The sequence below is a fragment of the Vipera berus genome (assembly GCF_964194415.1).
Source record: "Vipera berus genome assembly, chromosome: 8".
NCBI classification, from domain to species: Eukaryota; Metazoa; Chordata; class Lepidosauria; order Squamata; family Viperidae; genus Vipera; species Vipera berus.
In genome coordinates this window covers 15,845,504-15,862,465 of record NC_138211.1, presented here as the reverse complement: position 1 = coordinate 15,862,465, position 16,962 = coordinate 15,845,504, and the positions used below count along the sequence as shown (strand labels likewise).

The 16,962-nt window shown below is 39.8% G+C and overlaps 1 protein-coding gene across 1 annotated transcript; it reads left to right on the top strand.

The window, feature by feature from the left end:
• Window positions 1–988: 988 nt before the first annotated feature.
• CDCA2 (cell division cycle associated 2) lies at window positions 989–13,731 on the top strand (the record flags this gene model as incomplete). Its single annotated transcript, XM_081333421.1, has 9 exons — window positions 989–1,262; window positions 2,054–2,181; window positions 3,739–3,853; window positions 5,919–6,118; window positions 6,512–6,575; window positions 7,330–7,400; window positions 7,693–7,791; window positions 9,271–9,469; window positions 11,004–13,731. 9 exons carry the CDS (start codon window positions 989–991, stop codon window positions 11,942–11,944), a joined length of 2,091 nt encoding a protein of 696 aa, XP_081189547.1. The 3' UTR covers window positions 11,945–13,731.
• Window positions 13,732–16,962: the final 3,231 nt, after the last annotated feature.

Genomic DNA, 16,962 nt, shown 5'->3' with positions numbered 1-16,962 from the left:
GACTTCAACTCCCAGAATTGAAGTCCACCCATAAGTCTAGGCATTCCTTGCATATGCCAGACAATCCTTAAGGAGGAAAAAGCCAAGCACCTTCTTTTCTTTGGGAATGCACCTTTCCCAGTGGTGTGCAGATGTGCAAGAGGGAGTGTGGCAGATGCAGAAGTTCAGACACACACTTGGTCCAAGGTGGCAAAGGTCTTGGGTAGAGCGGTCAATTAATTTTCCCAAGGGGCCACATAAGAAACTGGCACTGTTGTGGAGGGCCAATCCCACAGAACTGTGAAGGTGCGTAGGTATGCATGCACATACATAAAATTGAAAAACCGTCACTCGCAAAATAAAAGCAATGCAGCTGTACTGCATGCATGACGGTTACACTTGTTTACATTTGATCTCTAATTTCCAAAGGACTTCACGTGGGCCAGACAGGCACAGCCAAAGGCCTGGATGTGGTTTGGGGGCTGTAAAATGTCCAGGTCTGGTTTGGGAGACAGGAGGAATTGCTGCAGACTAGACAATCATGCAAAAGAGATCTCAGCCCATAGAAGGAAGCAGAGCATTGAAAACTTTGACCCTCTCTACAGAGGTTTTCTGGAGAGTAAAAGGAAAGAAGGGGGAAATTGTGCTTGTTCTGTGCCTTGTTGAACTTTGACTTCCTAAGCTTAAGAAGCCTGAAGACTATTAAACATGGAGCAGCTCATGTGCTTTATAGGAAACCAGGCAAAGGACTAGTTATCTGCCTTGTCTAACATTATCCTTTTCTTTCAAAAGAAAGATATCCAGACCTCTGTAGTACAATATTGCTTAAAAGTCCCAATCTGAAGACCCAACTATTTCTCAAGAAAGCAGCGATATCACTGATGAGTTGGCAGCAGCAAAGGCATTCCCAATGGAGAATCAGAATGCTAAAGAGGTACTTTCCGAGTGTTGTAATACACAACGCAACTTATATTTGGGGCGTGGAAACTCAATCAATAGCCTGAAGAAGATGGACTCTCTCTTCACAAGTGGTTCATCAGATGCTCCAGCAGCAAATGTGTGCACAAGCCCTGTCATCTCCAAGAATTTGGGAAGCACTCTGATAAACGATCACCCCAACGTCATGAATGATAGAGATGATTTAACAACTCCCAGGAGAAAATCAGAAGAGAATACAAATGTTGAAATTGCAAACAACAAGGTTACACCATCTAGAGGCTTTTCTGACAGTACTGCAGTTGATTGTAGAATTGTGCCAGATTTTTTTACAAGCCAGAATAAAGGTAAGGATTATGGCCGTCAGGGATGGTTTGGAAAATACCATCAAGCAGCTGGCATTCTGAAGAATAGTATGTTCATAGCTTACCACTGCCATGCAACAGAATTAGGGTTTCAATAGAAGAGAATATCTAGTTCAGGGACAAACTGTGGGGTCCTTCATGCTCTCTGAGCTCAGTTATTTGCTTGTAGATATTTTATTACCCAATTAGGTAATGTCATCAGTGTGAATGAGAGTGGGCTTTGCTGCCTGTCTGGTGCTGATCCCTAATCAGATTCTTATCTGAATGTAAGCTGTTGTCTGGGGTGGGGGTGGGGGTTTGTTTCGTTCCTAGGTATTTTAACTCCCTTTTGAATGGTGTGTGAATATGGCATATCTGTGTGTCTACTGTTTTGATGATTTGTCTGTATACCAAGCTTCCACTAATTGCCTAGATTCTTGCAGTTTGGCTTGATTTAAGATTTGGTTTGTCTAACGTGCTAACAGTTGCCCAGTTGGAATTTTGACTGAGTCTGTCCAGAGTTAATCTGAAACTCCTTAACCTCACTGGCAGGGCAAGCTATTGAAACGCCTCCAAACAAACGCCTAAATTCAGAGAGCACCAAGACCTCCACAACGTAAGGATTGACTGAAGTAGGAAAAGTAGTAAGAATGTGTTGTTGTGGCTATTTTGACTCTGACCATCCCCAAATGAAGCAGAATACTAGAGGTCTTCCCTCAATGAAAGTGGGTTTTCAAATTGCTTTTTCTGTTTTATCTTAATTGGGTGTTTCTTATCGCCTGTCTTTATTTTAGAAGAATTCAAAAATATATTGAAAAAATTAAGACGACGGTCTACAATTGGAGCACGAGGTTCTCCAGAAAATGATTCTCTCATCCGATATATTGCTCAGCAAAGGAGAATGAAGGTGCAAGAAACTTTGTCACAGGTGAGTGTGAGGGAACTCAGAATAGGAACATTAAACTTTTTTTTTTGGCAGAATGCAAAAAATGTTTCAGGTCAAAACGATTAATATCTGGGATGCAAAACTCCAGATGACTGCTAGATAGGAAAGGAAATAGATTTTTGTACCCCAGATCAGGTAACTATTCACGTTGGACTGAGTCACTTGGATGATAGAATCAGGTCCAGTTAGGGGGAAAAAATTAGTTTGGTTATTTTGACAAAATGTTTTGAAAGCCTGTGTTTTCAAAGAAGTATTGATTCGTGTCTGAATTCTAGCAAAGGCTAAAAGCTTTGAAAATTCAATTGCTGACTTTTAACAAGGGAGCTCTTTTGGAGTTTTGACTGAGGCAAATTCAGATTTTGGTGGATTACTAAACTTTCGGTTTGCCACTGGGTGGCGATGGTGTATTTGCTTCCATGCAGGAGGTCTTCTGCTCCCTTTTCCAAGTAGGTGTTGACAGGAGTTAATCCCTTGTTGCTCTGGAGCTGAGAGGCATTTCAGAAGTCCTGGAGTATCTAACTGCATTTTATCCTTCCCTGGCTGGATATGGGTTTTGTAAGAAGCCATAACGTGGTTTGTTCAATTTTCCCTTAGGATAACATATGAATCTAAGTCTAGTGGTCTGTATATCATGGCTTATAATTTGATGTTGTAGATGAAGCCATCTACCAAATGTAGATTATCAACCAACAATTGTTTAAAATCTGTCTCCCATAAATAAATAAGTGCATACATACATACATACATATGTGTGTCTGTGTATATCTGTATATATAATGGTCTATATTTTTTAATTTTTTTTAAATTTTAATCCCATTTATATCCCGCCCTTCTCCGAAGACTCAGGGCAGCTTACAATTTAAGCACAAACCAATGTGCTTAGCAATAGCCTTCATTCTATGTATATGCCTGCTTATTAGGGCTTTTGCCCCCCCCCCCCCAGTGGCATTATTACAAAGTCAGCTTATTGCCCCCAACAATCTGGGAAATAAATAAATAAATCTGGGTAATAATAAATATTGTGGCTTATAATTTAACGTTACCAGTCAGAAGTCTCCCAACCTTTCTGGCTTGGTGGATTGGCAGGGTGGTGTGGGGAATGGGGATGGTTTTGCACGCGTGCATGCATCACTACTATCACAAGTACAGCTTTGCAAGTGTGCACTCACTCACCACTTCTGTGGCCTGGTTCCAAAGGGGCCGTAGCCCATCACTGGGTCATGGACTGGGGGTTGGGGAGCCCTGTTGCAGATGAAGCCAGCAAAATGTAGTTTATTCAATCAACAATTGTTTAAAATCTATCATAAATACATACATATATGTATATAAAGTAGACTTTGAGTAAGTAATGTGACATACTGAAATAAAACTTAAATATTTGGATTAGTTATATATCATGCAAACCTCCATATGGTTAAACATATGGAAATTTGTTTACAGACTTCTCAGGTTTGCCATGACATGGGGAAGTAGGGGAAAAGATAAACTATTTTGTAATATACCTGTTTGGATATTTCCTTGTATTTTGAGCAGTCCAGCCCTTCTCAGCATCGGAACACGTTGCTGAAAGACAAAATAGCTGCCTTCCAAACCTCATTTAAAGCCCTTGAAGAAACTGAAGAAAAGGCCATCCATATTCACTCTATTTGTAAGTAACCCACATCAGATCTCAGTTATGAGAAGCATTTTATTATTCAACAAAGAAAGTTGGTTAAAGAAGTACAGAATATTTTAGCCAAAACGTGTTGGGTTTTTTTCTGGCTTAAATTATGATTTATTTATTTTTTTGGAAGTGAAGGATATTGCAGTGAGAGAAACTGAATGATGAGTTGCACTGTAAATGCTTGTATCACTGAAAATAACTCAGTCCTTTACAGTGGACATTATTTAGTAATGTTTACATCTGTATTGAATGCAGCAAACACAAGACTTCATGAGCCAACAGTGTTAAGCCAGACATGGTCACCAGAGGATACGAACAATGCTTTCGAAGAAAACTTAAATAATAAATTTATGAACAGAGATGGTATTTCAGTTGATATCCAGATGCACAGTCCCAGATTTCCATCATGGAAACCCCTTCTGTCTGGCACAAATGTTATGTCTAAGGTATGAATTATAGATATCTGTAGAGTTAGAGGTATCATTGGATGACTTTGCCGACTGTGCTCCTTATACAATATGGTATAGATAGACTCTTAATAGCCTCAGACTATATAAAAGAGTAGTGATATTGCAATTGTTTCCCTTTGAATTCATACAGTCTTGCCTGTCAAACCCATCTATATAGGAGTTGGCCAGCTGATTCCTGTTCATGTTTGTTATCCATTGAGCACAGCACCCGTTTGGACTGTGTTTCTTTTTAGCCTATCAAATATCTAGTCTTGGTTATTCCATGGAATAGAAGTGTAGAAAAAGAAGCGGGTTTTAATTTCTTTCTTTTAGGTTTTCCTATAGCCTTCATCTTAGAAGCCAAACCAGCAGCAGATGGGTTGGTAGCACAGCAGCTTCTCTGTTTCCCCCACTCCCAAGGATTTTTCTCCATTGTTTTGAATGGCCAGGCCCCAAAACCTAGAGACAGTCATTCATCATCTATGTAAATTAAAATAATGTGTCAAAATAGAAACTGGACTTCTATGTTCCCAGGCTGTTCCGGTCTCACCAGCGAACACTGTGGAGTCTACAAATGTGTCTCTGGTAGCTACTCCAAGTACGGGCATATCAAAGAGTGAAAGCGGTAAGAGTTAACTTGCATGTTAAGGCTTTATTTTAATACCAAAAGGCGTGGAGATTTTCTTTCTGGTTGAAAGCAAAGACGACAATGGTATCCATTTTGATGACAATTGGTTTTATAGCAAGTCTCATGAATTGTGTTTTCGGAACATTGGCTACAAATATGAAAACGGTGCACCAATAGTTTTGAAATGCTGACTTAGTACTTCAGATTATCTTTGCAAGTTGATGCATTCCGCCGATTCTTAGAAACAGTCCCCTTTCCAAATATATTCAACAACATCTGCAGTTGTTCCTGCCAATATGTTCAATGATGACAGATTAGAAATGGCTGCTTCATAACAACAAATTAGTTAAGTTAAATTCTTGTACTGGTCGTCCTTGACTTACAACCCGATTGAGCCCCAAATTTCTGTCGCTAAGTGAGACAGTTAAGTGAATTTTGCCCCATTTTATGACGGTTGTTAAGTGAATCACTGCAGTTGTTAGTCACCTGGTTATGTGAATCTGGCTTTCCCATTGACTTGCTTGTCAGAAGATCGCAAAAGGTGATCACGTGATTCAGGGACACTGCATTCATAAATATAAGTCAGTTGCCAAACACCTGAATTTTGATCACGGGACCATGGGGATGCCGCGACAGTCATTAAGTGTGAAAAACGGTCATAAGTTGGTTTTTCCAGTGCTGTTGTAACTTCAAAATGTCACTAAACAGATAGTTGTAAGTTGACGACTACCTGTATTATGTTACTCTGTGCAGTGCACACTACGTTCTAGTCACTTGAGTCCAAAAGTTGTTTACTGATATTTAATTCAAAGGCAGCATGAAGGCTGATCACACATTTTTAAGCACGTTGTTGCTCATAAGCTGCAGAGGAAAGAGATGGCCTTATTTTAACAACGGACACGTGATTCGTGGAGTTATTTGTGGTGAGTGTTGTCTTAACTGCTTGCAATGTGGTTTTTGTTGTACTGTGGAGGTGAAGACAAAGAACTGAGCAGAAACGACACCTCTCAACCTAGCAGTAAGAAGGTTCGGTTTTCAGAAAAGCAGAGCTTGGAAATCTTTGATGAAAGCAAACCACCCGTTACACCTGTGGGAAAAGGTGATTCATTTCCCAACTCCCTTCGTTCTGCTCTGAAGAAAACACCAGTCAAAATCGTGTCAGAAGGCTCGAAGGTTGGTGTTTAATTATTTACTAGACATTTATTTTCTCTCGCAAATCTTCAATAAATACCTTGAAGTCAATGAAAGAGCCTTCTTCAGGTTAGAATAGAATAGAATAGAATAGAATAGAATAGAATAGAATAGAATAGAATAGAATAGAATAGAATAGAATAGAATAGAATAGAATAGAATAGGACCTTGGAGGTCTTCTAGTCCAGCCCCTTGCTCAAGCAGGAGAACCTATACCATCTCAGACAAGTGACTGTCTAGTCTCTTCTTAAAAGCCTCCAGTGATGGAGCGCCCACGATTTCTGGAGGCAAGCCGTTCCACTGGTTAATTGTCCTCACTGTTGGGAGGTTTCTCCTTAATAACTTGATGCTTGACAGGTTGTTTTCTTGTTAAAGGATCTTCAAGGATCATCAGAGAAAATGGGCACACCAATACGGACTGGATTTTCTGATCCCGAAGGTGAAGATGTGTTCTTTTTTTTTTTACAATTTGTATTTTAGTATTGGTCTGCTAGACAACCAGACTGTAAATATTAGTGCTGATATATAAAACTCTAAACAGCATAGGGTCAGGTTCCTGAAGAGTATTTTTTATTTTACTTATTGCATACTACCTTCAATTCCTTTGGCAATTGAAATGTCTGATTGATTAAATAGATAACTATCCGCCTACCAGAAACTGCTTTTTGGCGGTGATAGTTTTGTAGCAATATTTGTCTCACAGAATAGCCTCTGTGTTGTGCTGCACCATGTGCATACAGTATGTGCCATGTGTGTTTGTGTCAGTTTTGACTCCCAGAGACCATCTGACAAAACTGCAGATTTCAGAAGTGGTTTGCCCGTGCCTTTTTCCTAGAGCTTAGAAAGAGTGATTGGCCCAAGGTCACTCAGATGGCTGCATGCCTAAAGTGGGACTAGAACTCACAATTTCCTGGTTTCTAGCCTGGTGCTTTAACCATTATCCCATACTGCATCTCATATGCGCCTTAGGAGTCTGTTAAACTTTATCTTCTTATATTGTTCTTTCCTAGCCATTACCTCTATGTAATTTTTGCATTCTCTTATTTCCTTATTTAAAAACTGCTTTTATTTCAAACTGCTCTCGGATTTTAAAAATAAGAAATGCTTCATGCTTATAATAAAGCAATTACTGTACATGTTGCTGAAATAAGAGCCAAAGATTTGTGCCTAACTTAACTTTTGTTCACCTTTAGAAAGAAAAAATAATTCTCCTGACCATCAGGCTCCTTTCATTAGAACCACTCGAAACTCCGCTAAAAAGAAGGTATAAATAAAAAGGAATATTTCATAAGTTGATTAACAAACATAAATGAACAGCTTTGCTGCAAGTTTCCATTCACTTTACAGATACCTGTTTTTGAAATAATTATTTTTCACTATGGCTATTTGGCAAATGCTTAATAGATGAGAATATGAAATCTGTTGCATATCTCTTCTGTTTTGAAAATTCCAAGTTGTGTGGTACTGTTCCTGTTTTTATAGTTCCATATACTGTATAAGATATAATTTCTGTATGGTAGCAGACCCTGTTTTTTAATATAGATATTTCCCAATAGCGTGTACAAGGAAAAAATCTTGCAACCAAAATTGAAGCCCAGAATCAGCTTAACCAATTGCAGAAAGCCAAAACTTCAACCAAATCCAAAAAAAATCCGGTAAGTAATTTACGTTATAGATGTATGTAGTTTATAGTCATTTGTTTGCTTGCTTGCTTGACTTGTTTGCTGTTCATCTTTGCCTAAAGGTGACTCATAGTAGTATTTATGGTGGTTGGTTTCACACATTGTCCTGGTTCAGAATTTTTTAAAAATACAGTACATTTGTTAAACACTTTATTATTTGTTTGTTTACATCCCACCTTTATCATTTTTTGTAAGTAACTCAAGGCAGCAAACATACCTCATGCTCCTTCCTCTTCCTGTTTTCTCCACAACAATAAACCCATGAGGGGACTTGGACTGGGGGGGGTCACACGGCCAAATTTCATGCATTCTCAGTCTCCTGGTTGCTAGACTTAACTGCTAGACCAAACTGGCTCTCTATCAAATATCAACTCTATACATTCTATCACTTTAGCAACCATTCAAAGTTACAACAGAGTTCCTCCCCCCAAGCTACTTATGACCTAGTTTCACAGTTCTGACTCCGTGCAGGGGGACCCCCAGGGGCACGTGACTACATTTTGGGCACTTGGTAACCAGCCCACATTTATGGCCGCTTGCAGTGCCCTGTGGCCACTGCAATTCATGACATTTTTGTCAGAAACCAGAGTTTAATTCCAATTTAGCAAAAAAAACGGTAAGCATGGGAAGTGTCTTGAAGGACCATGTCAGCCCACTGGGATCGGCCCGTACTACTTGAGCCGGCAGAGGAGGGATGCTGCGGGTCCGGTCAGCCCAATAATTCCAACTGGCAGGATCCAGGAGGAGGGCCTTTTCTGCTGTGGCTCCTGCCCTCTGGAACATCTTGCCCCGTGATGTGATGTGGCCCCAACCCTCCTGTCTTTTTCGTAAGGCCCTAAAAACGTGGCTCTGCGAGTCGGATTGGAGAACCAGTGGGGGAACTGCACAATGGAGGAGGTTGATTGAATAATAACAGATCTCACCTTCCCCCCCCCCACACACACACACTCCAGCCCCACCCTCCCCATGTGACTTTGGTTGTAAGGTCTGACTTTAACTTTTTATGCTTTAGCTTAGAAGTAACTGTAAGCTGCCCAGAGTTACCCTATGGCAAGATGGGCGGCCAATAAATTTTATAAATAAATAAATAATAGCAACTAATGGGTTGACTTTATGACCGCCACGTTCGCTTCACGACCACCGTAAAAGAGGATCATAATAATTGCGGGGCTCAATGAGGGTTGCAACTGGAGAACTACCTGTACTGCCAACATTTAACATCTTCCGTTGTTATCTAAATCCTTTGCTGCGATTCAAGTCAACTGGATTGTATGTTAATATTCATCCATATTGTGTTAAGGTTAAAAATAGAAGCAAGCAAAATAAAAACCAAGGCCCCTTTATGGCCTGATTTCATATGTAAATTTGGTTTCTGAATCCATAATGAAGTGCCTAGAAATATTGGCAATCTTTAGCGCTGGATTTCTGGAGTGTCTTCCCATTTATTTTCAGGCTGCCCAACCCAAAATGGTGGGGAAAAGGAGGAGGAGGAGGAGGGAGAAGAAGAAGAAAGAGGAGCAGAAAGTATTTTATGGGCCGCGCGAGAGAATATCGAAGAAACCTCTCTTAAGTCCGATCCTAGAAATAACAGAAAATGCCTCCTTTTGTTCCTCCTACCCAAATACCCCGACATTAAAAGTTTCCACTTCAGGTACGTAAAGTTTCCGGGCTGCCTCTCGTCACCTTTTCTTTAACTGGTGGATTAGCAAGGCTCCTTCCATTGCCAAGTTAGAATAGATGACAGGTAAAGTTAAAATAATGAAACGTCAGAGGCAGGAACTAAAATTCTGTCCGATGTGTGTGGACATTATAATTCATTGCAATAGATCTATTACGGATGACAGTTTAGACCTACGATAAATAGGAATGTTTACGTCATCTCTCTTTTGAACAGGTTTTTTTCCAAAATGCATCTCCTTTCTCTTAAGCATCATGGATTTATTTAATTAGCAATGAAAAAGAAAAAAAACAATCGTGAATTATACGCGTAGGTAATGGAGATTTTATAATATAAGTGAATTTGTTTTCCTCAAGATCTTAGGATGTGTGGGCCAGTCTATTTAAAACAGCCTAGCCTAATGCAGGGGTGGGGAACCTTGGCTCTTTTATGACTTGTGGACTTCAACTCCCAGAATTCCTGAGCCAGGCTGGCTGGCTGAGGAATTCTGGGAGTTAAAGTCCACAAGTCATAAAAGAGTCAAGGTTCCCCACCCCCTGGCCTAATGCATTACAGGTAGTCCTTGACCCATGAGCACAATTGGGGCCACAACTTCTCTCACTAAGTGATGCAGTTGTAAAAGAGTTATCATGTGGCCAAGCCTGATTTTACCACCGATTTTGATGTGATCATTAAGCAAATCTTGCTTCCTCTATTGACTTTCCTTGTTGGAAGCTGTCTGGGAAGTTGTCTATGACAAATCACCACAGGACAACTCGCTGCGGGACAAGAGTTACTCTAATGTCAAAGAAATGGTGGAATAGAATCATTAAAGAAAGGATGCCAACGGAGGGACAGAATGAAATGTGAATGGTAAAAATTAAAATACTGGTTTTTATTTATTTTAAATAGTTAAATTGAACTGTTATATTGTCCCACGGCGAGTTGTCATAGTGGAAAGTTGGCCGGGGAGAGTTGTCCCATTCTGGCCTGGGAAGGTTGCAAATGGAGATTGTGTAATCCCGCTGCAACTGTCATAAATACATGCCAGTTGCCAAGCGTCCGAATCACAACATGACTGTAAAGACACTGCGACAGTCATTAATGCGAGAACTGGCTTCTTTCAGCACCATTGTATGGTTGCTAAACATATGGTTATAAGTCAAGGACTTCCTGTATATACTTTACATTTGCTACTAAATGAATTTAAAGTACAGAATGACCAGGACTGCTTGCCTATGATAATAAAATATTTCAAAAAGAGACAAAAGTAGACAAAAAAGGGGCCGATTGCAACGAACTGACTTTGGTAAAAGAACAAGACTGTCTAACATGTTAAACTCTCGTGCAATTTCGTAGAAGTAAGAAAATATCTAGGGGTGAAATTAAAATAATTTTATAGCTGGAAGGAGGATATTACAAGACAAAATGTCTTTAAAGCAATGGGGTTGAGTACCTTGTGCTACTCTAGACTAGCACAGCTAGATGAAATCACATTCTCACTTGTTGGTTTGAAACTTTGTTTTAGACGATTCTTTAAGTGACCTGCCTGCTACGTTTATAGAGGAAATGGCTGAAGACGAAAAGAGTCTACCTCATGCTGTAGGAGTGGACAGCCATGATCAACATTCTAGCCCTCAGGAAGAAGACGGCGTATCGAGTTCATTCCTGCAGCTTCAAGAACTTGCTCTGAACAATAGAGAACAATGGCTTCCTGGATACGTGCCTGAAAAAATCTCTCCTGAAAAACGGAAGAATTCTTTAAATGGAAATGAACAGGTGGTAGGAAAGGACTGTCTGTCGAGTAGGACAGCAGTGCAGCTGGAGGAGTTACTGAACATCTGTGGACCTAGTAAAAATATCAAGGCTAAAGAAAATTCATTTTTCACCACAGATTTTGCAACGGAGGTAATGAGTGAAAGCAGCAAGGTGAACTTTGAAAGGAACCGAAGAAACAGCAGAAAATCGAGGGAGGACTTTCTGAACACTGAGGGCGCCCAGCCAAACAATCCTGGAAACGGCACTGGCGTTCCTGGAGGAAGCCTGGGAGGGTTGCCACCTTGTTCTTGGACAGCAGATGATATTGCACCTCTAAACCATTTTGAGGAAAACAGGAACATAACGAAAAAAGTAAGACGCAGCATGAGGGGTCAGAAAGATGCAGAAGCTGAAGGCCTTGCCTGGGTTGATATCCCTGCTGCTGATTTAATCCCTCCACAGTCGGCTTGCAAAGTCCCCAAAAGGCTGTCATCTGCTGGTCCTCAAGAATCAAAGCACGCTGTGAGCAGCCCTTGTGGACCAAGAAGACGACGGAGCTTCTGCGCATTGGATGCTGATAAAGATCCAAGTGTCACCTCCCACATTCCAAGGAACAGAAGAGCCAGTCTGGGTTACAAAAGTGACCGCGGCTATCGAAAAACCTTTGAAATGAGAAAAATCTTGAAGGATCAACCTATTCTTTTAAATTAAGATTGATACCTAAATGTCCTTGTTTAGATGCATTTTTTTAAGCAATGCATAGACCTTTGACTTCTTCCCTTTCCATTTTTCCCCCAAAAGGCAGTAAAGAGAAAGAGTGGGTGAAATAAAAACAAAAAAAAACAGAGAAAGGAATGCCAAATAGGTTCTACTCTGAGGTAATTGGAAATTTAAGATTGCACCTAGCTGTCAAGGCTGATCCGTTATAGGACGCGTGGTTCTCATTACCGACTGTTGGAGTTAAAAACCAAGCATGTATCACTGGAAAGGGGTCTCCAAACATTTTGAACTGGACCTCATTACAGTACTAAAAGAACATCTTGGGTGCTGCAGGGCAACCCAAAATGTTCTGTCTTCCTCCTTTTTCAAGACGTGTATCTGTGCATGAGTTTTATACATCTGTAGTGACGGGTGTTTCTAAACACTTTTTTTTTAAGTGATTGGACCTTTAATTTTGTGAAAAGCACTATATCACCACACTGGGAGTTTTATTTTTGCTTTAAAAAAAATACTAGTGAAATGATAAGATTCAGGTAAATACAGACGTATTTTAATCCTTTTCCAAGCAAGGCTGGTCTGTGGCAATCAAAGCGGAGATTGTTCTAATTGTCTTTAGCATCAGTTTCAGAAATTAAACTCCCGGTTTAATGCTACTATTGACTTAGCAGACACCTAAGAAGACATCGGTTGGATTGAACTGCAACCAGACTGAAGTACAGTAACAAGTTAAAGTGTGATGAAATATTTACTGGCTAAAATAGAATGAAGCAAGGGCATGTTTAGTGGAGAAATCAACTTATACTCTGAGCTGATCATTTGTTGTAGATGAATTTAGCTATGTTTGGCCCATTTCCCCCCACTATTTTGGTGTATTCTTGTTTCTTTTTTTTTTCTTTTTTTGCATCACCTAGAACCTTGAAGGCGATTTCTAGAAGAAGAATTTTGATTATACAGACATGAGATGCCTTGAGAAATAAAATAGCAGGGGTCAGATTGGCATTGAGCCTCAATTGAGCAAGATCTGCACGCAGCTCACCATGGGCTTAAAGAGTAACAAGAGATGTTTACCAGATCCCAGGTTCTTTTTAATTGCCTGAGGTTTTGGATCAATGCTTCTCAACCTTAGCCATTTTAAGATGTGTGGGCTTCAGTTCCCAGAATTCTTCAGCCAGCATGCTGGCTGAAGAATTCTGGGAGTTAAAGTCCACACATCTTAAAAGTGGCTAAAGTTGAGAAATACTGCTTCTGATTATATTGCCTGTTGATTATATAGCATACCCACTGGGGTAGACCTTAGGATTGCTCGAAATATCAGTAAAATACCCTATTGGGCATGTTGCTTTGTATATAAGGTTAGCAAAGATATGGCTCCACAATTGCCCGTATACATAGAGTATGTCTTCTCCCTTGCTCTTCTAGAGGCGATATAAAGCCATTCTTGTTGCACTTATGATCAAAGTACTTCCATCTCCTACCTTCTCATCCCCACCCTGATTCACTGCAATTGTACACAGAGCTGAATGGGCTACTGTTTTTATTTACCAGTCCAGGAAGTTGGGCAGTGCTTGGATTGTAGCTGCCTTTAGAATAGTAAAACCTAGCTCTGATTTGTAATTTCTAGCTTGGTGGGTCGGTGGGGAATCTAATTTTGATATTACCAGTTCGGAAAACTTGGGGAGGATATTTGTCTTTATAAAAAAATAATTTCTGTATATTTTAGTTTTGTAGGTTAAGCAGTCAATGACCCAGAACCTTTTATTGCTGCCAGAAGACACAAAATAAATACATTTCATTTCAAAACGTGGTGTAACATTCCAGTTCTCATGGTCTGAAATGTGCATTAGCTTAAATCATTTCACCTTTTGCGTTTCAGTTTTATGGATGCTGTGAAGCGCTCTTGACTGTTTTTGTACTGAGGAGCAGTAGGTAAAACTTGGGTGGGTGGGGGAGAGGTTCACACTGTGTATACATGATTGAATGATAGATTGGGATCCATGCATCAGTCTTGATTTGCTTCTGCGGCACACCCACCTTTGCCATCAAAAGACAGTCTGCTAATATATAAAGAAAGATTGAGAGTAAATAGCAAAGCAACAAACCCAAGATGATTTAGGGGATGTTAACAACTATTGTTTAGCCTTTCAGTCCAAGTAATAATTGAAAGCTAGACATTGTAACCTGAGCAAAATTAGGTCTTGAAGCATAAATTAAAGAGTAAAGCAAATTTCACTGAACACTTAGCAACCTTTGGATCCCTTTGGTTTGAAAATTGGCAAGAGGTTATTCATTTCTGAACTGTGTAAGTAAAACACCATGCAGTGACTGTAAGCCTCTGCATCTCTGAGAAATGAACAATAGCATATTTTAGAGCAGGGTTTCTCAACCTTAGCAACTTTTAAGATGGGTGGACTTCAACTTCCAGACTTCTGGGAGCTGAAGTCTACCCGTTTTAAAGTTGCTAAGGTTGAGAAACTGCTATTGTGGGTTTGGAGTTAAAAACATCTGCCTCCCATTTGGAAAATCTGGATGTATGCCAGAAGGGCAACATGAATTTTGAACATTAACTGTTTCAAGCGCAGTTTCATTTTTCCTCTACTGGGAGAGAGATTTATATGCAGGAAAACTTGCACTGTACTACCAAGGAAAAGTTGCTAACCTCAGGGTCACAAAGGCTAAATTCAGCTAACAATACACAGTTGAAACTCATAACGTGTATATGTTTGCATATCAGCATGTTGACATGCAAGCTTGCTTCCTTACAGTTGATCAAAATCTTTCCTGGAATTTATAGAAGGTCCCTGTTTTTATTATTAGTATCTCCAGTTAAACAGATTTGGATAGAGATTGGACTTTATCTGCTATTGAATATTTGGATTGGAAGCAATTCATCAAAGCATTAAGGCAGAATTTTCCCATTCCCTTCTGTCCTTTGCCTTTTATCCTTTCAGATGCCAGTGCAATTAGAACTGAACAGATATCTATATTTTGACTTTAGTATAGCATTCATAACCAGCCAGCTTCTTAGAAAGTAGTTGGACTTTATTTGTCCAAATAATGAAAGATAGATAGATGATAGATAGATAGATGTGTTCAGATTAACTTATAAAAATGTGTAGAAAAGAAATTCCATTGTATGTACAAACCTTTAATATAATGACAATATGACTTCTTTAATGCATCATTAAATTGTTTCTATCAGTTCAGAAATTATGTCATCCTGATTAGGGGGTTGAGGGGCTGACCGACAACTAAAGGTAATTTCAAAAGGAGTGGGCTGAATCTTTTGTTGCTTTTGTAATTCTGAGATACAACCTAGTACAGAAAAAAACCTAGTACAGTATAACCAATTATGTATAAACCTAGTACAGAACAGTTCACACGCAGAGTTCTGTGCAAAGGACAACACTGATCAAGTGCAAGAGTTATGTAATAATGCGTTACACAAAACAAAACTAGCATGTTTTTCACATAAATTCTATTTTCCCCAAGCATTGTTATTTAGTAAGCCAATTTAGCATAACCAGAGCCCAGCTTTTTAGGAAGTGCTACTTCAAGTCTCTATTAATTTATGCCTGCAATTGTTAAACAGGCCAGCAGCAGAGAAACCTAAGACCATCTTCCACTCAGCTCCCAAACAGTTGTAGTGACTTTAGGTCAGTCTCTTTCTCTCAACCCAACCTACCCAACAAGACTTGGTTCCAAATGAGTTGGAAACCTTTGTGTATCTACTTGAGCATCCCAAGAGAATGCAGGAAAGAAATGTCATAATGATTAAATAATTGTAACGTTCTTTCTCTCCCCTCCACGCTCTGTACAGACCCCTGTCTTTTCCAATGTCAGAATTCGCACTCACGCTGATGTCTGAAGACTGCTTTAACTGCCCCACAGGGCTTAGGGGAAGGCATAACTTTGCCTTTGACACTTAGACCAGAAGGTTAATGTATTAGTTTTGTAATTAAACCTTGTAAATTGTGCATAACAGAGCAATTAACTACTTGAGCTAGTCTTTGGAGAACTCGAGGGAAATCTAGTATGTGATGGAAATAAAAATATGAAACATATTCCCTAACCGAGACCCAGAAGGGGGGGGGGGAACCTCAGTGTTGGTCTATTTCCAGTGACCTCTTGCCTCCTCACTTCCTGCTCCCTGCACAGATTTGAAACTGGTCAGCCTTTTTCTGTTTTGTTTTCTTTTTTCGGAAAGCCAAAAAGACAGTTATAATGAATGACTTTTATTGTGCAATATTTCAATAGCGTTTGACTGCTTTCGGATGGAATGGAAACCGTTTCTACCCTACGAGGCTGCCAAAACAAACAAAACGGAGGTCCCCAGCCCTCGACGTGTCCTTCACTCAAACTGGCAGGAGTTACAGTTCTATGCTCAGGCTAGATATGGTGTTGGACATTTTCAGCCCCAAACGTTAAAGCCAAAGAAAACATAGGGCGGGGGGAGAGATTATATTTATCCTCTGCAGGTGAAACTCAGATAAGATCAAGACTCATAAAGTGCTTTTTGGAATACTTTCAATTGGTAGGGTTTATTGAAACGAGCCCCCACGACTTAGAAGGTCCTTCTTTTCTAAAACACAGTTTGAACGTCACTCCTTGATGGGCAATAAAGCCAAGCAGAGAATCAAAGTTCTGAATTTTAGGGAGTCCTTATGCAGCCAAAATTTCCGCTTAGGTTGGGCAGATTTCACAGTTAAACACTCTGACGGCAATCAAATCCCTTGATAGATGCTTTCTCTGGACTAGTTTCCAAGTTCGACTTTGTTTTAAATGCCCTCCTTGTGAATAGTCGTTAAGGCTCTTTCTGCCAGCATAAATCACTTTGGTGAAGAACGTCTATGGTTCAATAATCATAAAAAGGTATCGCGCAATGCAACATCGGGTTTTATGGCATAACAACTGTATTGATAAAAACTTCTAAGCTTTTGGCAGGGAGCCTACAAGGGCATTTAGGCACTAAAAAAAGGGATGCCAAAAACTATCCATGTTTTAGGTAAATG